Source organism: Sardina pilchardus, chromosome 7 (genome assembly GCF_963854185.1).
Source record: "Sardina pilchardus chromosome 7, fSarPil1.1, whole genome shotgun sequence".
In the NCBI taxonomy this organism is placed as follows: domain Eukaryota; kingdom Metazoa; phylum Chordata; class Actinopteri; order Clupeiformes; family Clupeidae; genus Sardina; species Sardina pilchardus.
This window is the reverse complement of record NC_085000.1, coordinates 31,012,392-31,037,369: the sequence shown is the minus strand read 5'-3', so window position 1 is coordinate 31,037,369 and position 24,978 is coordinate 31,012,392. Positions and strand designations below refer to the sequence as shown.

Below are 24,978 nucleotides of genomic sequence, written 5' to 3'. Positions count from 1 at the left end.
TGTACGCTGATGGGCTTCCTGTTCTGGTATTTTCATTCTGTGCCATCCTTAATTCAATAATCTGGGGCACATTGTGTGTAAGCTGCAGGACAGTGTTTTATGCAAGTTAAAAGAAACTAAACCATATAAAAACCATATTAACTGTGCCCGTGTATTAACCTTTTGCAAAATCAATGTATAAACACGGCTAATAGTCTGGAAATGACTGTACACGTTTTTAAAACTACACTCAGTACACTACAGTTTTATACTAATGTATAATCCATAAGTGTCTCCCTCACAGTATGAGTCAATCTTGGGAATAGGTCTACCTTCTCAATGTGTTAATGTTATTTTGGATGCTGGGTGTGGATGCAAGCCTTAAACGTCGTGCAGCGTATTTAAACCTTAAATAAATAAAAGATTTATTTTAATCTAGTAGGGTAACGTGACATGGTACAGGAAAAGACATCTCTCTGTCCAGTTGTTTGGGCTATGGGATCTAAATTATGATTTAGGAAACTGCTGTCATATTGTGGCAGATTTACTACTGTGAGGGGAGAAGTCATTTATTGGTCCCCTGTGCACATGTACAAGCATGAGACTTACATAACTATATGGAGGAACACATAGACTCATTGCTTTCTGTGTAATTTTGTTTGTATGTTTTCAGATGCTAAACCACTGAAATATTAACAAATTGAAACAGTCCTGAGGGTGTATCGGAATAACAACTCCAGATTAGAGAAGTTTGAAGCGTATATGGAAATAAAAAGCAAAGCAAAAAAGCAACTGTGAAGATTTAAGTGAAGTGAGCTCTATTTGGGGCTTTTTGGCTACTCTGTCGCTCCCTGAATAAACTGTTGCATGCCCCTCTAAACAAAGGCTGCTTTCTTTATCTCAGCAATGCAGTTGCTGCATGTCTGAGAGGCCTCTTATTTCTTCTATGTGCAAATGTGATTTCTGAAGAGCCAAATCAGATTTTAAAAGCATGGAAAATTAGTAAACGTGGACATTTAAACAAAAGAAAAGAAAACAAACAAACCAAAAAAACACCACCACAAACCAAACACTTCATTTGGATTTGCACAGAAAACTGTAGTGGAAAATGAAAACGCTGGCATGGAGAAGGCTGAACATTGTCTCACATTTTTGTTACAACCATTCAGCCACATAATACAGGCATCAGCTGCCTCTCAGCTGCGTAGATCCTGACACAAAAACATGGCGATGGGCATAAATTGCAAATTCATGAGCATGCAGCCACCATGTTTGTTTTTCTTCAGCAACACAAAGGCAAATGATGACGCAAATGATTACAAGGGGAAAATGAACGGTCAGAGCACTGGACTGTATTGAGTCTTGCAGAAATGTTGCGGAAAAGCCGGAGATAAATACAATGCAGCGACTCTCAGGTGATCACACTCTGAAAAGGAATGTGTTGAAAATAACACATCTCTATGTCCAGATAAGGACAACACAGTTAGTGTTGTTTCTAACACATCCGTTTTTAGAGTGCAGGGTTCAGCTTTCCCTCAAAATGAGAAATGACCAAACAAGTAAAACTGTCCAAAAGACTAAACTAAACAAAACAAAACGTAAGCAATGCCGACAGTGATTTGCACAGTAACAACAGGAAATAAAAGGCACAGAAAATAACTCCAACTCCTAACATGGTCATGATAAATTGAGCAATGGTCCAGAATGAACCTCAGATAAAGTCATCACAGCAACTCTCTCAAGGCTACCGTTTAGCTCTGACACACAGATGACCAAATAAAGAGAGGGAGGCTTCTCTTTTAGGCCCCCTGACTTAGTCGGTCCTCTAAATAAATTGGGGTCTGTCCCCGCTGAGCCAAAGTTCACTTGAGTGTCTCAGAAGAAGATCAAACTGAAGACAGATTTGAGTTCAAATATTAACCCCTTACAGACTACTTCAAGTCACGCTGTGGTTTGAGCAAGAAATCACACATAAGTCTGATGTTTGCAAAATGTTTGGACAAAAAGGGCAGCGTGAGAATTTCAGGCTTCAACAGTGCAAAGAATCAGTTGAAGTTTTTTTTTTTTTTTTTTATTTTTACCCAAATCACCCACACCACCGGGCCAGAGGCGTAAGGTCATCCCACTTCCATTACACAGTAAAGGCTCTCAACCCACATGTAAACGTATCACACATAAGAAGCCAAATGGATCTGATAAGACTAACTGCTGTGTGACTTTGCTAACACCAAAAACCACCGTCTGAAACTACAGAAATTACATGTCAGAGAGTGCCCCTCGAAAAAAAAAAATTGTTTCGGAAATGGAAAATGGTGACTTTGGTAGGACAGTTTGCAGCTGGCCTACTTTCAGAATTCAATTTATTTAAGGGTGTCTGAAAGGCAACCGTGACAGGGGGGTTTTCAAGCTATTCAGAGACAAATTCTGCAAGGTCACACTGGGTTCCCACACATTTTTCACCGACAAAATTTCAAAACTTTTCCATGACTGTTTAAAATACCCAAATTTCCATGATCGTTAACAAACCTGCAAGTAGAATAGTTATTTATCAAGCAGTTAGGCCTAATTAATTATTGAATGAAAAATAAACAACCACCTCAATTTATTTACTAAAAGGTTAGAAATCGTTAGAATAAGTTACACCATAATAATAGTGAAAACACCATCACACTTGCATTCGTTCGATAAACACAAACTTCATTAGACCTAAATAGAACAAATGAATTAAATTACTTTTCTAAATCCATTATTTATCGAATATGATACACTGCTCAGAAAGTTAGGTATATCTGGCTTTCGGGTGAAATTTAATGTACAGAAAGTACTGAAACATTGAACTGTTAAATTCACATGTAAAAGTTAGAGTGGATTTCATGTTCATTCTGAAATTTTACCAGAAAGACAGATATCCCAGACTTTTTGTGAGTAGTGTATATGAAATTTCTAGGCCTGGAAAAAATAAATCTTCCAAAATCCAACATTTTCAGGACCAAGGGAACCGTGGCAATAGTGTGACCTCATAGACAATCTACTAAATCAGTTCATCTAAATGACCAATAAACAGCTTTGAGATAGACATTTTACTCAATGATCAGATAAAAAAAACTATCAATTTTGAGAACATCTGCCAAAAATACCTTTATAAAACCCTATTCTATGAAATTGTGTTTCTGGGGTAACCTTTTATTTCACAGTACATGTTTTACAGTAAGGCTTTCCCATTTTATCATCAAAATACATGATTTTTAAACAGGACAAAACAGCTAATTAGCTCAATTTGAATTTCAATTGTAACAATATCAGACTACAACTGCCTCTGGCTGCGTGTACTCATCTCACTCACACAAAAACAAGAGAGTACATCAATTGAGCCAGTTCTGTTTTCTTTTCTTTTTTTAGGTTTAAGGCAATACATCTATCATTTACTGAAAATATTTTATCACATTTCTTTTTTTAAAGTACAGAATAAAAAAAGTATAAAACATTAAAAATGACTTTAAAGGGTCAAATAAAAAAAAGAATAGAAAATGGCAAAAATAAAATAAAAAATCATCTCAGTGATAAACAATCGCTACCAATCCCCCCTAAATTACCACGAATAGCTCCCTGTACACTGACCCTTATGATTGCTAATGAATTTACAACAAATATTTTATAAACATTTAAAATCACAAGGTGTGAATGATGTCCCTTTAAAAAAGAGAGGGAAACAGTACTGAAATAATATAACTGGTGTCATGTGTCAAAATGCCAAAAAGTAAAAGGGAAGGGGGCGTTGAGAATGACATAAATAACAGCAAATCTATTTGTATCTAAAAAAAGTGCTTTACATATTTACACAACGGTATCCATGGGGAAAAAAATAAATGTATATAAAACATAAACTACAGAGTTCTTTTTCGAACAGAAATATAAGCTGGAGGGCATTATGGATGTAGTCCTTCGACATACTTGAGAAGACAACTTTTTCTCCGAAAAAAGAAAGGTTAAGAAAAGAAAAGAAATGACACTTACATACACTTCAGTATAAGCTAATATCTCTCAAAGATGGTTGAATAAAAACATTCTTCATGCAATCATGTTCTGCACACACATGGTTTTGGTATCCAGTTTCTTTTTTTTGGCATCGCCAATCTAGAAGAGGTATTTCCGACAGGACTCCACACCACACTTGCACTCCACACGCATGCGCTTCTTAGGGGAGCCCGGGAGCCCAGTCACATTGAAATTAGAGTCCATCTTTGTGCTTTCGGCATCCATTGGATCAACTGAGGGAGAGAAGAGAGAGAGAGAGAGAGAGAGAGAGAGAGAGGAGAGAGAGAGAGAGAGAGAGAGAGAGAGAGAGAGAGAGAGGGAGAGAGGGAGAGAGAGAGAGACCAATTACACACACTTCACACTTCAACACTATGCATATTTATTCTTTCCATTCTGAGGTTGCTTTTATCCCAAGGGAACATGCAAGACACGTAAGCATAGATCAGGCTCCCTGCTGATGATGGGATGTGTGTATGTTTTTGTTTATTTAGGATGCCCACTAGCTGCTCATCAGTGAGCATGCTAGTCTTCCTGGTAAGTTACAGAAACATTCAACAGTCAAGTAATGGTATTTACCACAGACCTCCTGAACTCAGAAATAAAACCTCACAACTTGAAATTAATCATGTAAAATCATGTGAAAGTTCCACTGGTAAAGAAAAGAGTGCCTGTCCAAAGAGAGAATGTTCCAGAACACTTACTCTGCATTTTGTAGTCGAAGGTGAGTTCCTCTCCAGCTTTGATGGCGCGTGTGGCGAAAAAGGCTATCCTTGGTAGCCTCTCGTCCAAGTTGTCAATGAAAACGTTGTAGACTTGAAGATTTGGATCGCACTGGAGAGGAGCATCCATAAATGAAAACCATTTTAAAAAACAAAAAACAATCACTTTAACTTTAAGTTAGAATCTTCTTCTAGATTCATTCAAGGGTTTGATTCCCACCCCATGGTCCTTTCTGGATCCCACCCATGCTCTTTCTCCCATTCACTCTCCACTGTCCTGTCATTAGGCATAAAAAGCCCCAAAAAAGACAAAAATCAATTCCACAATTCTTGAGTTTAAGCCAAATTCTAAATGCTTCACTAAATGACTACTGCAGAAAGATATTTTTGAGTTACAACGAAAGTTAGACATTAATTTTAAAGAGAGTTAAAAGTTTTAAAAAGTATGCAGTTTGGGCAAGTTCTTCACTGTTTCTTCACGTTTTTTGCTCTCAGGGTTCTCTGCAGAGCTTCCCCTACAGGGTGTGTATTTTATCATACTCCTCAATCAGACAGTCTGCTGTTTCGCGAGGCTGCGAGCCTTTCTGTTTGTCAGTGCAGCAGCCCACCAGCCCCAAAATGGAAAGGGTGTTTTTTCCACTCACAGGTGCTTAGGTGGATGCGAGACAGCCACCATTTCAACCCGACAGCCACCATTCAAAGACATATAACCCTTCCAATGACTCCGAAGCTGTTCAGTTAAGGTAAATTAAGCTAAAATAAAAAACCCTGCATAGTTCTCCTTTAAACAAGGTGCTCCTCTGCTCAGGTATACACATCACACCAGGTCCTCAGCTTCTGCCGTTGCTCTGACCCTCTACAGGCCAATTTAACCAGTGACTGACTCATCCAGATCAAAGCATCAAAGTCCTACTGAACGGGTCAAAGGTCACCAAAAATGATATTGATTTTATCTTTTAATTCGATATTAATGATGGCCAAAAATACACTTAAGTTCAACGTTCAAAACTGAGAAAATTATTTTCCACTGTATGCAGTGGTGTGTGTAATCTGACTATCTGCGATTGCTCTATTTTTATGTTTTTTTGTTTTCATTCTGTTAAATTTCTAGTCTATTACTAATATTGGTACTTTGTATTATTATCACAGGCCATATGATTTTTCTTGATACAGCTCATTTTAATAGCTATGTAACATTTATTGATGTGATTGTCAGTCATGTGAAGTAAAGTAAAGTGATTGTTACTTAGCAGACACTTTTATCCAAAGTAACAGACTCTGGTGTGTTTGTGTCTGGTGCGTCTGTGACTCAAACCTGAACCGACCAATAGTCAGGTGGTGACAATACTGCCGTTTCACAAAAATCCGCGAAAGAATGGTTTACCTCACATGCGTCTACTCTACACACACACAGGCAGGCTATAGGCATGTCACTTACACTGTGGTTGACAAAGTGGGAAATGTTGCCATAGTGGGCTGCGTCGACAGTGTACTCATCGTCCACATAGTCCAAGTCGAACAGGTACGTGGTTCCTTCTTTGTCGTAGATTTGACCTCGCCTCTCCGCTTCCTCTGTTGTGATGATCTGGAATAGACCAGAACACAATCACGGGTCAGATGCTGAGGACATTTATCCAGTCAAAAGTAAGAAAATTAACAGGGCATTACGATTTTGCATACGCTGGTACTTTAAAAAAAGGTGCTTTTTCAGGTGAAGCACTGCTACTTGGGCGGAGTGCTTTGCATGCAATACCTGAACAGCTACAAGTTTACTTCTGGAAATTCCAAGTAGCAGTAGTTCGCCCTGCATGAACTAGGTGACATATGAACATTTTGCTTCTTGAGCACTACCAAATATATAATTTTATGTCTCTGAAAATGACTGAAAATCAAAACAGTCCCTTATTTCATCCTTAATATATCTTCATGCTCACTGCAGGTAGAACATTTAAATATGGACACATTGGTAATGTTTTTAAAGGAAAAAACAAAGATCGATACCAACTGGATACAACAAAACAATACAATGTAATACCCGCAAACCTCTTTTTGCACTTTTCCCCAAATCTATGGCCTTGTAGAAAATCAATGAGCATGCCATACACACTTTAAATGGTTCAATCACACTAAAAGCATGCTTGTTTTGCATCCTACAAAGTTTGAGCTGGCTATGCCAAAACATTGCTTCCCTGATAATTTCAGGCTGTAAAACAAATTTTACAGGCCATGGTTTTGGGACCCATTCAAGATACAGAGGGGTTGAACAAAACCTGAAATGGTGCAGCAACAACCTGTGACCTGAAACGACCCATTTATGGCGTCCACACAAAGAACCCTCGATTGGGGGGAAAAGGTCTATGTCTACGTTGTTCTTCAGAGATCTTCTTTAGAAACAGGCCTACTACACAGAGGCAGGGATAGCCATCTTTATCAGGTCCTGAAGACATTTTAAGGGACATTTTAAAGCTATCCCTACTCTTTACATCCGGGATTTAATATGACTGTAACTGCCCAAACTAAACAATGTATCACTCATCAAAAGGTGAAGAAACCTTCGGACACAGAACAGACTGTTCCACCGGGACAGGATAAAACCCTCCGTATAAACAGACAGTTCCGGTCCTTGATTATGATCATACAAATTATTCTGCTTTGTACAGCTGTGATTGAATAACATCTGTATTACTCTGGCTGCCTTACTTTGCTTAGCGGAAGAACAATGATTGCTATCAATAATTTGTTGCATTCTCGGTTACAGTGTGTTTATTTTATGAAACCTAGACAAGTATACAACATCTTGCTGTAAGTCACTTTGTTTGAAAGCCTCTGCGAAAGGATTAAAAGTATTGTATTGTGCTTAACAACACCGCTGGCAGTTCCCTGCAGGAGCTTTGTTAGTATAAGTAAGCATAAGTATACATACTCTTTTGATCCTGTGAGGGAAATTTGGTCTCTACATTTATCCCGATCCGTGAATTGGTGAAACACACACAGCACACAGTGAGGTTAAGCACACACCAGCAGCACTCGGGAGCACTAGGAATTAGGCACCTTGCTCAAGGGCACTTCAACAGTAGATGTGGGCTCAACCACTCCCCCCGCCCCCCCGCCCATATTTTCCCTACTAGTCAGGGATCTAACCGTTAACCCTTCGGTAAGAAACCTGAAGCCGTACCCAGTAGGCCACAACTGCCCCCCAAAAAATGATTCCCATTAACCATCCCTTTGCCTGACCTACCTCTCCCACATACTCCATGACGAAGCTGTTCTTCCGTATGCGCTCCATGGTGCGCACGCCCCAGCCGCGACCGTTGTCCGTGCGGAAGATGCACAGCGAGTAGCGAATGCCGCGCTGCACCACGCGGTTGGAGCACTCGGGTCCGCAGCGGCAGCGCTTGTTGCACTCGTATATGGGCATGCCGGGCCGCAGGCGCACCTGGCCCAGCTCGTTGTACGCGAAGCGGTGCTGGGAAGCGCCGGCGCAGCAGCCGTTCGCCGGCTCCTCCAGACAGTTTGTGCACTCGCAGCCGAGCGCCACCTCGGTCAGCGAGATGCCCTCGCCCACCTTGTAGTCGTTGATGTAGGTGAAGTGGCGCGGCGGGCCCTCCAGGTCCACGTCGTTGCGCACGAAGATGCGGCCGCCGCCGCCGCGCTGCATGTTGAGCGCCGTCAGCTTGCGCTCCCAGTGGCCCAGCGTGACGTGCAGCTTGGCGCGCTGCACCATGTGGGAGGCCGTGGCGGGGTCCAGGCGCCGGGGCACGGCGCGACGCTTCTGCCGCCGCATCTCCAGCGCCAGGTCGTCCCAGAAGCGGCTCAGGAGCCCCACGCACTTGAGGTTTTTGCGCGGCTCCCACGTGTTCATGGACTCGGGGAAGCCACGCCACTTCACCAGAAACATCTCCTGCGAAACAAGAACCATGACGATGAAACATGGCAACTAGGCGTGTGTACTGTAGGTGCATATATCCATACTGAATCGTTTAGGTACAGGATAGTAGGTTTTATATGTATACCAAATTGAGTCTTTAACAGTAATCAATACCAGGCTTTTTCCACTTGCGGACCACGTTTCAAATTTCAGAGTTCCCACATAAACATACTGTATGAAGTGTCCATATGTCCATATGTCAGTTTAGTGTCAATGTCAAAAAACATGACAACTTTTCAAAATAATATTCCCATTGCGCTTCAGCAATATTGTCATTGAATCTTAGGTCACTTGTACCTACTGCCAGTGTTGGGGGTAACAAGTTACAAAGTAATGCGTTAATGTCATTTCATAAATGTATTCAAATTTCAGTAATTAAGAGTTGCCGAATAACTGAAACGTCCGTTCCTGCCTTACTCACAGTATCTCTAATAGACTTATTGCGCAAAGTAGTAGTATAGAATAGCCTAAATAAAATACACACCAAAGTGTGATTTTTGTGACTTCCTCCTCTTGAGCAAAATATGCAAAAATATCGCATTTTCGTATTCCTTTGTCTAGATTGGAATGTTTTTCTCTACCACTTAGCTTGGTCCTGCACTGGACATGGGAGTCCACACTCTTGATCATATAGGAGGCATGAATGCTCATGAGTAGGCTACAACCCATACATGGGTTAATTTCCAGCACAGCACAGTTGTAAAACCGTTGTGTGAGAGTTCTCAAATAATTGTTTGTGAAATTCGTAGAAAAAAACTATCTTGGACTTCCATTTTCACAATGAAAACAGACATGCTGATCATACTTTTAAAAAGGCATAACATAGAACACCAAGTATTTAACATCAGTCACATCAACACACCTAGTATTATGTCTGACCTTACACACATACTGATGATCAATACTCTGTTGCAGCTACCTTTACTTTCTGTTCAATTTACAACTACACAGCAATGTGCAGTATGCTTGTGATAATGTCACAACTTGTATTGTTATATTCTTGTGATAATTAATCTCACAACTTGGAAATCACTTTTTAAGCAAGTCGAGCAAACAATTCAAACTAATCAATGGCAATAAGTTAACTTTTCATCACAAAAGCAGTTCACCTGTGGCGGTGGAGTCATTCCATTCTTTAGCTTTTCTGTTGGGACTACCCTTTTGTAGCTGCATAGATATTCCACTTCATATTCAGTCAGGTTATGCTTTCTAATTCCCAGATCTTTGCACGTCACTCCCTCCACACGGCAGAGGGACTCCAGCTCGTCTGTGGTGGCTTTGCAAGGAACTCTGCATTCTGTGGTCACAAGAAAAGTCGGGACGTTTTTAGGAAGGTTAACAAGTTGAGCAACTGTAAGAAAAGTCAAATACAAATGCAGTGTGTATGAAACCACGTCACTGTGAAGTTTGAGCACGAAGTATTTGAAAGGGGCCAGACAGAGCACTATTGTGTAAGAATACGTCTGGAGTGGGTCGGAGTACGATTCTTGCAATAGCTTTTTTAAGGAAGAGATCGGAGCTAGTGCAAACATTTAAGTAACTAGTCCACCACACTGAATCCAAAGATCTTCTTTGTAAATCTACTTCCGATTGTGCTACCTAAAAGTTGCTTATGTTTTACGACCCTGAAATTCATAAAGCGTTTAAACTAAGTTTCAGGCTCAGCCTGTTGCTTGAATCAATCGATGCGACGGGTGTTAACACAGAATGCTCTTAATCTTTATCATGAAGTTCTCCCAATATAACAGGAGCATATTAAAGCTAGACTGATTCTGGGATTTAACAGACACTGACGTTACGTACCGTTAAGTTATTCATGATCATAATTAATCCACAACTGGTGTTAAAGAAACGCTATACGAAGCATTGCATTAAATTAATTGCGAGCATGGGCGGAAAACGTTTTTCAACACCAAGTAATGTTAACGTTAACGTTCTTGCATGTCTTATCTATCTGCACCAGTAAGATAACAATGGATGCCAACTTACGTTGAGCTAAGAACACGATTTGCTATGTAGCTAGCTGAAGTTGAATATCGTTCCTGCTAGCCACATAGAGCTAATTGCCAAGCTAACATCAAATGGAAATATTTTTCCTTGTGTGATGTAAAACGCACAATCGTTTTGACAACAGCACAATCAGCTGGCCTAAATCATTTCGGTGGATTGTCCTCGAAGACATAGTTAGCGGTTCTACCCGGCTAACCTGCTAGGTAGTTAGCTACATAAGTTAAAACTTGGCGCTAACCGTGAGCTGTAATAAGGAATGACAACAATCAAAGGAGATTCTTGTTGCAGTTAGATCTTATACGTTTCACTACACGTTCCGATACAGGCACCATTTGCTCCTTGTGTTGTCTTGGCTGAGATGATTAGCTACGTGGTGATGTGGTACTTGCTATTTTGTTCCTCTTTTTAACTTGAAAGAGTAGTCTTACCTTTCAAATTTTCCGCCATGGTTCCTACCACCGCCAAAACGACGAAGTAGTCGCTGTCAATCATTGGATAGGAAGTCGTACGAGGGATAGTCTGAACAACCAATAGGAATTGACTTTGGAATGCTACGTATAATGATTTGCACTACTTTGTAATTCCGATGGGGGCGCCGTTTTGGTTGCACTTGGTTCCACTGGTGCTACAAAGTGCATCTGTCTCAATAGTAAATTCAGATTCAACCAGCAAATAGTGAGGAAACCACCAATGACCTGATATATGTCATTTATTAACGTTATTTCGCAACAATGCATATCATAAATACAACAGAGAGTGGTTTTGTAGTGTAAGCCGGCATGACTTTTACAGTAAACACACAAAAGAGATAACATCTTCTAAGAGGTCCCATTTTGATATGTTTCTATCTCATTTATATTAGTTTTTATGCATTTTATTTATTTTTTACTTTACATTAGGCACTGCAGTGCAGTGCCACATAGTGTCGTGCAAACATTTTCAGACCAACATTGACAGCAGACAAAAATGCCCACTGAAATAAGGACATGTAAGGGACTTCCCTGCCAGTATAAGTCAGTCAGTCAGTATTTTCTAAGCAACTGTGATAATAACGCACTTACAAACAAACAGGTAGCAATGCACCTCTTATTGTTATCCAACCCCCCCAACCTTTTTTGTCAGACAAAGGCGATTTTCTCTTTGACGGCTTGAGAGCCTGGAAGAGACGAGCGAGTCTTTTACCCAGTGAGGTAAAGGTCTAATTGCAAATGATGGGAATGGACAGAGGAACAAACGGACGGAAAGACCAGTGCGCAAGCTGTGGTCGCTAGCGCCGCGTGGAAGCATGGTGTTGGTTGCTGTGGTTACTTCTGCTCCCGCCTCCAGATGATGACCATGCCGGTGGCGTCCGAGGAAGCGAGGAGGGACTCGTCGCAGTTGAAGCTGACGTCCAGGACGGGGCCGCTGTGGCCCTGGAGCTTGTTGACGATGGCCTTGGTGTTGCGCTCCACGTCAAAGAAGTACACGCACGCGTCCTCACTGCCCGTGACTAGGGAAAGAGAGAGAGAGAGATAGACAGTTAAGGTGAAGATCAAGGTGAGACATCAGAGAGCTTGCTAAGTTGCTATCATCATTCTAATAAATTGTGTCTCGTTCTTAAAACAATAAACCACATACACAAGATCCTTTCCAAATGTCTTAAATATAGAACAGGCTTAAAAAGAGAATAATATTCTGCCTTGGGCTGGACATTCAGCAAGGTCACACAAATGATGCTGAGAAGTGTTGACACATGGATGGATGCTTTTGACAAACCTAATTTATGCTTCGTCATGGCGTGGCATGTCATGCAGCTTGACTGCAAGCATCTGGTGATGTGATATTTTGGGGACTCAAGTCGCACAAATCCTCTGCGGTAAAACTGAGGTTTGTAGTTTTTGATTGAAATAATTTGCTAATGGAAGATTATGACAGCACAGTTCTGTCATAAGAGCCATATGAATCTGTCTAGTTTTCTTTTAAGATTCAGTTCAACTTGCACCTATCCCATGTATCCCTACAACTGATGCTAGTACTAGACAGATAAAAACTATTACACAGTGAATGAGCTGGATGGGCCCCAGGTGTGATAACATCCACTCTCTTTGGGCCCAAGAATCAGTTCTGTTCATGCACTTGAACAACTTTATTGTTGTACCAGACGAGCTCCCCGTACAACGTGGATCATTGGGTATTAGTAGCAGTCACCTACCTATGCAGGCTCCCTGCCTGAAGGACATGAGGGGGCAAAAGATGCTGTGGAGGGGCTGAGAGCCGTGCTGGATAGGGAAGCTCCTCTTCAGCTGCAGAGTGCCCTCGTTGTCCACCACCCTGTTTGAAGGAAGACACACACACACACACACACACACACACACACACACACACACACACACACACACACACACACACACACACACACACACACACACACAGAGAGAACACACACACAGAGAACACATACACACCCATTTAGCTCAGAGGTGATGTACAAGTCCATGAGATGCTATTCACAACACTCTGAGAGAAAGTAGTCAAAGATGTTTCAACATACTGACAGCACAAGTGTGTGAAAATGGACCAAGTGCTAACTCTGTATCGCATCCTTTCAAGCTATGCTTCAAACTACTAGGCATTTTTTTTATTTGAACCTGTTCAGCTGTCAAGGGACATTTACAGTAGATTAATTTAGAAATCATTCGTGAGTCAAGCAGCCATGCCACTCATATGCATGCAAAAAGAAAAGCATCTGAAATATGTTCTCCAACATTTTTCCCATTCTGGAAGGCTCTTCAAAGCTATTTTTGGATCCATTAGAAGTAATTATAAAGAAGCCTGAGGGGGTCTTTTGATGTAAAGTGGAGCAATGACAGACAAAATCTCTTCAACGCTTTCACTTCTAAACAGAATCAGAAACAGAAAGTTCTGAGGCAAGACAGCGGAATCCTTGAAGAATTCCAAACAGCTGCTTTCACCTCTATACGAAAAACCCTGCTGACCTGTAGAGGAGCAGCTTGTTGACGCAGGCATTGACCAATAGAGAGGGGTCCCTGGCCTCACGGCTGATCCAGGAGCGGGCTGAGATACTGGAGATGGGGCTACCCTCTGTCACCACCAGGCGCTTCGCTTTGGTCAGTTTGCCTGAGGAAGATGCACACAGGGGACCGGGTCAAATACTGTACTCATCTCCACATCAAAACACCTGAATGAAGTTTTAATCAATGGCACATTTAAATTAGTCATCATACTATATAATCAATCAATATTACATTATATACGTGTTTCTATTACAATGTTAGCTGTTATGTCATAACAGAAGTATTGCAAATGTAATAGTTTTATGTCATTACAGAACTATTTACAATGTAATAGTTATGCGGTTATGCAACTGCAGGAAAACCAAGCCAGAGATCATCTATCTATGATTCTCCAGCAGATAGTCAAGATGACACCGTACTGTACCTGTGGCCATGTCGAACAGGAAGGAGAATATGCTTCCTCTGTCGTCTCCGGCCCACAGGATCTTTCCGGGCGCGTCGAAGGAGAGGGACATGACTCTGCCCGTCAGCTTGCTGGAGCCTCCCTTCACCTTCTTCCCCGTGGAGATGTTCACCACCTGCAACAGGTGCTTACTGTTCCCCACCTACACACACACACACACACACACACACACACACACACACACACACACACACACACACAAATTGAATATACTAGACCATATTACGCCTAAACAAAACGCACAAGAATTGTGCTTACACTTTTGGCTTACACTTAAAGTAGTAATGGTAGCCTTACTGATTTGCAGTAGTTAGTCATGGTAGAGTTAATTATTGGCTTACAGCAGATAGATAGATAGATAGATAGATAGATACTTTATTGATCCCCAAGGGGAAATTCAATTCAGTAGTTAGTAATGGTAGTCATACTGGTTTTCAGTAGTTAGTAATGGGAGTGTTAATTATTGGCTTACAGTAGTTAGTAATCGTGTTGTTAGTTGGGCAGACTCACCACCGTGAGGTTGTTGTTCATGGGCTGGAAGGTGCAGCAAAGCAGCTCACTGGCCTCGGGGTCGCTCACTTCCCGGATGCAGCGCCCGTCCTCCGTGTTCCAGATCCGCAGCGTGCCGTCCTGAGACGTCGACACGATGACGTCATTGCTAAGCGACCAGGCAAAGTCAGTGACCGGCCCCGCGTGGCCACGAAGCGTCACTTTGACCGCCGGAGGAGATGGAGACAGCGTCATGATTGACAGGGTCCCGTCCAATGAGCAGCATGCCAGTAGATGCTTGTCGTCATTGGCAAACTGCAGCCTTGGAACTACATGGAACCCATGAATCAGACAGGAGAGAGAGAGAAGACCAGGAAAGCAGTTAAAACCACAAATGGCTATAATGTTGGTGGAACTACATACATAGCCTTTTTGACATCAGACCCTTCTGAAACTGAGAGTGGGTCTGGGTATAGGTTCATTGATTTATGACTTTCAGAAGGGAAAACAAGCAGTGAAAGTAGACTTAAAGTGGTGCATTACACTCATTCCAAAATCGTTTCAGAAGTTTAGCAATCTTGTAAATTAAGGTTTTAAATATAGTTGTTAAAGCAATTCCAAAGAAATACACGTCCATGCCAGATTAGTGATTGTATTTGCGTGCTTGCGTTTTAGGGACAATGGAAATGGGCTCTCTGCTCTTGCAGAGCAAGTCCCAAATTTGCAGAAAGTTCATATGGGTATTCCCAGGCTGGGAACTACACATTTTACCCGCTACTTTCCAAGGACTTTCCAAAGTCGTGAGGCTACTACTAGTACACTACCTCATGACTTTTTAAAAATCATTTTGATATGTATAGCATTTCATCCATTTGAATGTTTTCTTTTTCCTCTCCCTAAGAGAAAACACACAGCTATGACAGCTTATGAGTCATCCTCTGCCCCCGCAGCTATTACTGCTGAACACCACTTCTGCTGAACACTATTTCCCTGACTTAGTTCACCTTCACCAGCTGTCGCGGTCCACTGAGAGGGAATGAATCAGCTGAATGTATGACAGACAGATGCCGACGTCCCGCCGCTGTGCCCTCAACTACCACGACAACACTGTATTTGGTGTGTACGACATAGCTAACTCTGACCTCTGCCATCTAGGAATGTGCCAAGTCATAACTGTCTAGGATTTACCAGTACAATTCCTGCCCATGATAATAATTTGTAATATGACAATATTAAGGATAGTCTATAGTTGATGGCATGTTTGAATATACGCCCACAACGTGGACCAGCTCACAATGAAAACAAGCATGGCACAGAACAGAGTTCAAACTAATTTCTGATCATTTAGATAATCATAGCAAGAATTAATACTGTGATATAGTTTAAAGTCTATATATGGCCCATCCCTCCTGCCTGGCTGCTCTTCCTCACCAGCAGAGTCCACGTGTTGGTCGAAGATGTGGTGCATGCCAGCGAAGGCGTAGTTCTCACTCAGCGTGGTGTCCCCTGCCATGGCACGGCTGGCCTCCGCCACCGAGGTGGGCACGAGGCTGCCAGGGGGCCTGGGACCAAAGAAGGAGTTTGGAGAATAACGTTAACAAATACTACATAATGTCGTATAGTTCATGTTTTCAAGAGTACAGGTAGTTCTTTTGACGCAAACGGATATGTTGTGCACTCTCACATTAGTCAATAAAGTCTTTGCAATTTAGTTTTTGTTCCTGTGGCGCAATTGGTTGAGTAACTGCTGGAACAAGGTGTGCTACTAACAACACCAAGATCAGGGAGCTGAGTTCCACATTTATAAGAAACTGATGACAATGTATAATTGTTATGAATAAAATGATCTGGTGATTAATAACCAGGTTTTTCTGTGTTCATGTAAGCTCCATATCCTGAAAAATCGGGATACGCCTCATAACCAGGATACTGAAGAGCAAGTAAACGCATTCATAGATTTAAGCAATAAGCCCTGAGAGGCCGTACTTGGCACAAATTTAATAACAGCTAAGGGACGTTGTTAGGCATGACACGCAGGCGGAACTATCCATTTTAGAATCATAACTTAAACTTGTCAGCCTGATCAGGTCCCATCCCAGACGTGTTGCTGTTGTTGTTGTTGTTGTTGTTGTTGTTGTTGTTGTGGCATTACCTCTCGTCGTAGACGCCGGCGCGGTTCATCTGTGCTTGCAGCTGGTAGGAGCCTCTGCTCACAGAGCGCCTGTGGCCCCGAGCTCCCTGTGCCCTAGGGTCCTCCTCAAAGTCCTGAGAGGAAGACGGACGGATGGAGCGATAGAGAGAAAGAAGGACAAGAGAGAGAGAGAGAGAGAGAGGGATAACAGATTGAGAGAGACAGAGAGACTAACTCTCATGCAGTAAAAGCATGCTTAATTACAACCTCATTACACAATGCAGTCCCAAGCCATGCAATGCAGACCAACAGAATTAAAAAATGATACAATCATGAACAGAAATGAACATGGCAACTTAAGAAGGCACTATCAATACAATCATGCATTTATGATAATGAACCTTTTCACTTTCACATGAGGCTGATTGGCACTGAAAGTGCCTCTGCCTCTAAACAAACTTCCTCAAAGATTATTTTTTCCACTATGACCGTGATAACCCTGTTTTTTTTGTACTTTTACTATGTCTGTTTAGTATCCCTTGCAGTGCTGTTACTGTTACTCAAGTACATTTTAATGTCTTTCTTTCTCAAATGTTTCTCTCTCAACCTTCAACTTTATCTCTCCTTACTTCTTCATTATTTATCTCTGTCTTTCTTAGGCTCGTTCTGTACATTCATGTCTACCATTCCACGGTCCATGAAGACGGAGTGTCATAAGGGCTATCTATATGTCTGTATCTGATCTGTAGTAACCTATCATGACAACCTCTCAAAATCTCTGTTCATGTTTCACTCTCTCTTTTGTTTTTCACTCTCTCTCCTCATTCTCTCTAATCTCTAGTTCAAAAAAGCCTTCATCTGTCTAGTGTTATGCTGGAGAACATTGGTTACTCTAACCTTTATATTCAGATCCCTACTTCACTTCTGCTCCGCCCCTTCTCTGAAGCTAACTTGCTGTTGTTAAAACCTGCTAAGACTCAAGAGTCATTCTCACTGTCTGCCTTCTCTCTTTTTCCTCTTCTTCCCCTTCTCTCTCTCTCTCTCTCTCTCTCTCTCTCTCTCTCTCTCTCTCTCTCTCTCTCTCTCTCTCTCTCTCTCTCTCTCTCTCTCTCTCTCTCTCTCTCTCTCATTCTCATTCTCTCTCTCTCTCTCTCTCTCTCTCTCTGTGCTCCTGACCTTTATTTCTGTTGATAGTTTTTCTCCTTTTCTTGGGCTTTTCTCCTTTCTCCTTCTCATTCTCATTCTCCTATATCTCTCCCTGCCTGTGAGCTCACTGCTGTAGATTTGTGCGATGGCTGTTCACAGTGGTCTGATCAGATGTCTACTTATTTCACTTCAGTATTTTGCTCGTCTCCCATCCCTCCTCCCCTAATCAATCTCTTTCTCTCTCTTTCTCTCTGTGTGGGCCTAACCTCCATGCGGTCCAGCGTGGTGCGGGAGCTGCGCACGCTGCTAGCCCTGAAGCTGCTCTGCTCGGACAGAGGCCCATAGCGCAGGGCCAGCAGCTGGCTGCGTACGCGCAGGTACTGCTTGCGCAGCCCCGGCTCAAAGCCGCACTTGGCGTTCTCGCGCAGCAGCTGGCTGCGACGGCGGATGTACTGCGTGCGGAACTGGGGGAACGTAGGCGTGCGGTAAGCATTGTACCTGCAGAGACAGTGGCACAAACCATACAGGGAAAAAGGTCAAAATAAAACACACGGACACTCACAACCAAAACACACCATACAAAACTAAAACAGCAGCCCAATGAAATCCTGCACCCAGGAAACAAATGCAACAAATGCAACTTTAAGTGGCATGATGAGCGTAGGTACTGGCAATTATACTGTCCATCCGAGCAACTAAAATTTCTGAGACTCACCTTGCGTCGACTGCCAAGACCTGCTGCCAAACTGCAGCCATTCCACACAAGGTAGCAGGGTAGCCTAAGGCAGATGTGGCGTCAGGAAACTTTGAAGACAGAGAGAAAGAGGACAAAGTTGTTCAGTTATCTCGCATACAACTCCATTTTACAAATTGACCTAGAAACCTGAACCTTGATCAAAACAGCCGCCTATCAGGAAGTGACAGCCGTAATAACAGATTTCTCCCAGGAATATGCCAACGTTAATTCAATTCTGGGGAGACTGGCAGTTACAGTAATGAGCAGCTAGGCGTGCAAAACGATTTAACAAGGCAAATAGCTAAAAAATGAACAAAAATAAGCGACGACAAGAACCTCAGACGTCGCCGACATCATCAAGCCCTCGGAGGAAATTAGCTAGCCATGCTGCATGCTAAGTAGACAGCTATCCGACTACTACTGTTAGCCAGAATTGTGGCAGGTGTTTCATCCATTCATTTGTGATTGAAAACAGTCATGTACACATGTCGTATAGACAATATTACGCCACTAACGTGTTATTAGCTCGTGTAACACTGACAGATGTCGGACTAGTAACGACAGGCCAAGATGTCAACCCTGGACCACAGCGGGTCATGCTAGCAAGGTGCAATGTTTTGGGAAAAATCCCTAGCAATGCTAGGGAAGACGTCAGATATTGCTAGCTTATTAGTTAGCAAGGTGGACGGTTTCAATGGATTCGAAACAATAACAGTGGGTTTTCCACCATACTTATAGTTTTCCCACACAATATAGATGATCATAAAGATAAAGAATATTTTGAGTACCTAATATATCTTATATGTCTACAGTATGAATCATTTTTCTACCCACCTTCTGTCCAGTACCTTTCACCGATGCATTTTGCTCTGGACACTGACAGACCGTAGATAGGTCATGTGACATGATTTCACCCATCCCATTGCGCTGCCAGCTTTGCCAGATCTACAATGTATACGGATCAGAATAAATCAGCCGTAATGCATACGTTTACTTACACTAATCAGTTATACGTGGCAGATGCCGCAATGTTACTATTTTGTGAACACATTTAAGGTTTAAGGTACTTCAGGGCGTGTTCGTAATCCTGTCGAGGGACACAGATGCGGTGGAAAAATGTCATTCATCATGGTGACACTGTTTGCTTGAAAGGCCTATATGGACATCGGTGTGGTGATATAGCTCTGAATTGTGTAGTGTTGTATGACTGTGAGCAACATTGTGCAACATTGTGAACTGAGATCAATTTGATCATTTAGTATTTAAGATTAATAGCCTAAATAAAATAATGTAACAATTCTCAAGACATGTCACAAGGGCCTTCCACCTCCCCTTAATATTAGACTCGAGCCACACACACTAGGAACAATATTTAGAAAGCAGGGAATAGGCCTAGACCCAGATCAAAGTTGACCTCTACTGTATTTCTCCATTTCCGTAACACTGGGCATATGTTTTTAGCAATGTGTCAGTTCTGTAATGACCCCTTGACCTTCATAAGATCACAGCCCTTCTCTATCAGGGCTGCATTCATGAATCTGAAGGCCTTTCCTTTGACTGTGCTAAATGACCATCCAAGATGATCCAAAACATGTCCATTAACAACTGATATATGCAATGTTGAGAAGATTGCACTAATTCTGCCAATCAAAACACTGAGGTGGACAACTGTAGGATGTTTACCATGTAACATATATTAGGCCTTCTCAGTGTTGTTGCCAGATGCAACACATCAATACAGACATTGCGTGTTAGGTATAATAATTGTCAGCCTACATACATATGATGTAATTCCAAAGTGTATAGCCTACAGAGCTTCGTTACTATGCTAATTAAAAGCCTATATGTTCTACATGTATGTGGGCCGCTGTACGTGTGTTATATGTGTGACCTTTCATATTCATAAAGACAGTATAGAAGCGAAGCATCCACACGTCTGGGGAGACAATGGCAGGATTATCTCATGGGCACAGGCGTCTGCTTTTCACCTGACCTCAGCAAAGCCTGATGGGATGGCGGGCTCGCTCTGTAGCTGACGGGGCTCTTTGCTTGTTCTGCGCACTCTTTCGCGAAGGGGCCCCAATGGCCGCCGCATTGACCAGCGCGAGCCATAAATATGCGATGGGAACAACGGAGGTCACTGCATTTTCAAATAGAGTGCAAAGACTTTGGAGTACAGCCAAAATGCCAGGAACAAAAGGTATACGAGGAAATCTCTAATATTTAATTAATAATTTACATTTTTGAATACAAATTATGGGGTCCATATATAATACTTGTGTTGATTTTATAATCACTTTGAAAATATACAGTCACTGTTTGTCTACTTTTGGTCATAAGAATAGCTAAAGACTGAGAATGGAAAATACAATTTCCTCTAAAATGTCTAAAATGTTTTATGTGTCCTCTAGGTAATAAATCGGACAAGAAATCAGCCACCAAGGTGAGACCAAGTTTTGTTTTGAGATGAAATAGATACCACTCAGTCCAAATAGAATCATGCATGATAAAGAGATCTTTGATATGACATACTATGCCTAAGTTATATAAACAGTCTACTGACCCTCTTTATGCGTTCCCTCAAATAGCAGCCTCAGAGTCCTAAGGAGCAACCGAAGAAAGTTGATCAGAAAGGAGATGACAACAAAAAGCAAGGAGGTAAGCATTGACCACTGAACAGCCACCAGACATGACACAGATGTGGGGTGGCGAGGAGGCATCTAGATTAAGAGATATCATCTACATCAGCTAGTTGGAGGACGTGACTGTACCTTAGGGATGCATGCAAAATTTGAGTAAATATCTAAGTCTAAGGACACTCAAGGTCAAAACTGTGTGTCTTGTTTTCCGGTTTGATTTGATTTAAAATCTAGACAGACAGATGGAATTCTATGGAATATTCAATTAGGCCTATGTCAAATGGAATAAAAAAAAAAATCAGTCCCACACTGGGAAGGTTTCAGCATTTTTTCTGCATGCCAGAAAAATCTCTCTGTACATTCATATTGTCACCCACATAATTAATGCTTAAAGATGGACCAACCACTTATTAATGCTGCAGTAATTACTCACAGTTTTAGGAACACAGACTAGCTCACATGCAGTGTGGACCTTGTACAGTACATGCTATACTAAATACTCAATTATAGTAATCAAATAATTATAATAGTTGTAGAATAACTTTCTTAACAGCAGTGGGGTGGCTGTGCATCGGTTTGTGTTCGGTTGTGTTTCCAGTTAAATTATCTGTCTGTGTGGCTTTCTCTCGCAGGACAGCCGAAGGGAGAGAAGCAATAACTTCCAAGCCTTTGTGAAGATGGCTCTAGAGACACTTCTGGGTTCCTGTCGCCGTAAACATGACGGCCCCCGGGGAAGGCAAGGCTGAGATCACTAAACCACACCCCTCCCCATCCACCATCCCACCCTCCTAGCCAATCAATGGCGGCTCATCTCGTCTTGTCACCATGGAGATGACCTGAAGCCTCCGGTCAGTGTCTACCTCAGTGTCTGCCAGATCCAAACGTCTTCCATCTTCCCCCTCCTACTGTCTTCACCTATTGGCTACTCAGGATTACGACATGCTGCTGAGGAGCTCCGTTGATGAGCCAATAACATGAGATTTTGCTCACAACCCTCTTCCTGCCCCACCCTTCCATATCTGACTCCGCCCCTTTTCAGTGACTATCTGATGGTCCTTACCGATCTTGTAAATAAAAAAATAGATAAATGAATAAAGACAGTAATATATTGGATACAAATTTGAGGGTCATGAGGGATTAGTCAAAGAGTGTGTTGTGTTATATTTTAACATCCAGTTTACATGACATTGTAAAAATATCAATCAATAATATATGAAAACTCACATTTCCTTCACAATATTCATATTCGGTTTTTATGAAACTCAGTCTCAAGATCACCTCTCTGATGCCTGACAAACATGTAGAAATACTCAGACACAACAAAAGAGATTTCAGAAGTACAGTTTCTTCTGGTTAAAAATTTAATAAAAGCATCACACATTTTCATATTTCATCTTCTCACACGCACACTCACATATATACAGTACCGAGTAAAAGTGACACTAAAGTATAATGTGTTGGGAAAACTTAAGAAAAGACGAATATGAAGAAATTAGTTCAAAGTAAGAAAAAAAATTACAAAATAGAATTAAGTTATAAAGACCAACAATGTGCATAAAGTGTAGGGTATCAATTCAATGACTTGATTATTCCAGTTGGCACATTGTTCAAACAACATATTCAAGTTTCCATTTTCAGTGTAAACTAGCTGTTCTATTAATCAAAACATTACAAAGTTGTACCCCAGTCGAGATGCCTAAATATACATAAATTCAAAACATGAAACAAAAACTCGCCATTAAAGCAACACTAAAGCACTTTTCCTCTGTCGCACACACGCTATTTGTTTATCCAGCAAATAACAGACAAGGTAGAATATGTTGCATGATTTTATGAAAGTATGATGTATTGCGACATTGAAGCAAGTCAAATTCGTAGTTTCTGATGTCTCATTTCATCGGACTACAGATACACTACCCCACCTCGTAAAGTTACATAGTTATCGGTTATATAGCCGATAGAGGGCCGTTCACCCTGTTACGAGTTAATGAACCGCTGAAATGATTTTGGAAACATTATTTTAAGGTACGAAAAACTCTTTAGTGTTGCTTTATCTAGTCCAAGACTAGTCATTGAAGTTGAAGTAACTTTTCTATAACAAAGGATAACATGAATATAGGCAGAGGCAATTATAGCAACCGAAGGGACGCCCTTGTTTAAAGTTTAGAGGGTCAGAAGAACAGTGACTCCTGAACAGCTTGATCTAGGGCAGATGATGGGCAAATCCTAGGCTGAATAAACCCAGCCTGATCTGCCGTCGATTTGAATTTCGCACTGCAGCTAAGGCTGGAAACCTGCACATCTCTCTGCTTCCTGTCCACGTTTGCTGGGTCCAATCATAAACTAGCTTAACCAAAAGGCGCACCCGGATCGTTGGTCTGATTGAAGGACAATCCAAATATGTACAAAGTAATTTGAACTATGCCCATTAATCACGCCTGTTGTGCAGTGGAAATAAAGTATAGACTCCCAGGAGTAATGTTTAAACCTAAAAGATTGAGCTTAGTATGGTGATCTATCCGCCATCTACAGTATAGGACTGGTGTTCAATTCTGTCCCAGCCCTTCTACTCCACGTGTATCAAGTCATCCAATCTGCTGTGCAGTGTGCACATATCCCATCCTCCCCTGCTCTTCCTGTATGCCTCATCAGTGACACTGTTCCAGAAAGAATACACAAAATGATCTACCATTTAAAAAATCTATGATAGTTGTTCAATGATGTTTTGGGGTAATGCAGCCCAAGAATGGCATTGACACTGAACATACAGTACATAATATATCGAACCAAAGCATATTTACACTGACTACAATTGACTTTAATCAGAATACTTGGAACCAGGACGTACGGGAAACAGGTATAGTGCAGGGAGGGAGCTCTAAGAGGAAGTGACCTACAGGATGCACGGGCTGAAGCTCTAATGCTACTTCTCTGGAAAAACAAATGTGACTGCAAAACGACTGTAACTCATGTCTCATGAAAGCTACGCTAGTGCACTGTAGACTGCCAACTGTACACAGCGACGGACTCAATGGTTAGGATAGTTCTGAGCAAAGTCTCGGTTCACTCCAGTCTCAGTTCACACACTGACACACCACCAGACCATGTTCTGCCGTGTGTGTTCACTGACTACTTGCTACCATGCTGAGAGTGATTTGATTGCTAGTCGCAGAGTGTGATATGTTTTAATATAACCAACTGGTAGATGTCTCTGAACACATGCAGTGCTGGGTGGATGAGCTCGTAACAACACTAATGTGTGCAAGCTAGGGCTCTGAGCTACCTGTCTCATCCAGCTAAAATGGCCCTAAACTTGACAACTAGGCTTCTATTTATAGCATCTTTGACACGGCTGAATGGAATGGCCTGGTGCTGTGTGCGTATGCCTTAGGCAGGGAAAGACAACTCAGCCTCTCTCGAAAGCAGCACAGCACACGGCTGGGCTCCAATGCTGCGTCACTCTACTGACTTACCACTGGAACGTGCGCTCATGTGGCTGGTAAGTGGGAAATGTTACCACTTGTTAACTCCCCACTTTCGAAGTCAAAGCATTCACTATGTTGAGAGACGTAAATTAATTTTCCTGGGAGCTCTCCCAAAGCCCCCATTTCAAACTGGGAAATTTCAGTTCACGTGTGACATCCCCTAAACTCTAGAATTCTCCCACTTCCCAGTTGTTCAGGAATGCA

At 41.9% G+C, this 24,978-nt stretch overlaps 2 protein-coding genes across 3 annotated transcripts; both read right to left on the bottom strand.

Moving 5' to 3' along the window:
• Positions 1-2,545: 2,545 nt before the first annotated feature.
• On the bottom strand, positions 2,546-11,178 carry suv39h1b (SUV39H1 histone lysine methyltransferase b). Of its 2 annotated transcripts, none has more exons than XM_062541780.1 (6): positions 11,100-11,178; positions 9,771-9,958; positions 7,972-8,634; positions 6,172-6,318; positions 4,716-4,845; positions 2,546-4,247 (listed from the first exon to the last, which is right to left on the bottom strand). In XM_062541780.1, the coding sequence occupies exons 1-6, from the start codon at positions 11,161-11,163 to the stop codon at positions 4,114-4,116; spliced, it is 1,326 nt and encodes a 441-aa protein (XP_062397764.1). In that variant the 5' UTR covers positions 11,164-11,178; the 3' UTR covers positions 2,546-4,113. The 2 variants fall into 2 exon arrangements, with proteins under 2 accessions (XP_062397764.1, XP_062397765.1); XM_062541781.1 differs by lacking the exon at positions 11,100-11,178 and adding an exon at positions 10,651-10,767.
• A 184-nt stretch (positions 11,179-11,362) lies between these two features.
• Positions 11,363-19,558, bottom strand: wdr13 (WD repeat domain 13). Its single transcript, XM_062541778.1, has 10 exons — positions 19,485-19,558; positions 18,630-18,718; positions 18,181-18,412; positions 16,790-16,902; positions 16,069-16,199; positions 14,659-14,966; positions 14,110-14,290; positions 13,647-13,788; positions 12,863-12,981; positions 11,363-12,160 (listed from the first exon to the last, which is right to left on the bottom strand). The coding sequence occupies exons 1-10, from the start codon at positions 19,554-19,556 to the stop codon at positions 11,976-11,978; spliced, it is 1,572 nt and encodes a 523-aa protein (XP_062397762.1). The 5' UTR covers positions 19,557-19,558; the 3' UTR covers positions 11,363-11,975.
• Between the last annotated feature and the right edge of the window lie 5,420 nt (positions 19,559-24,978).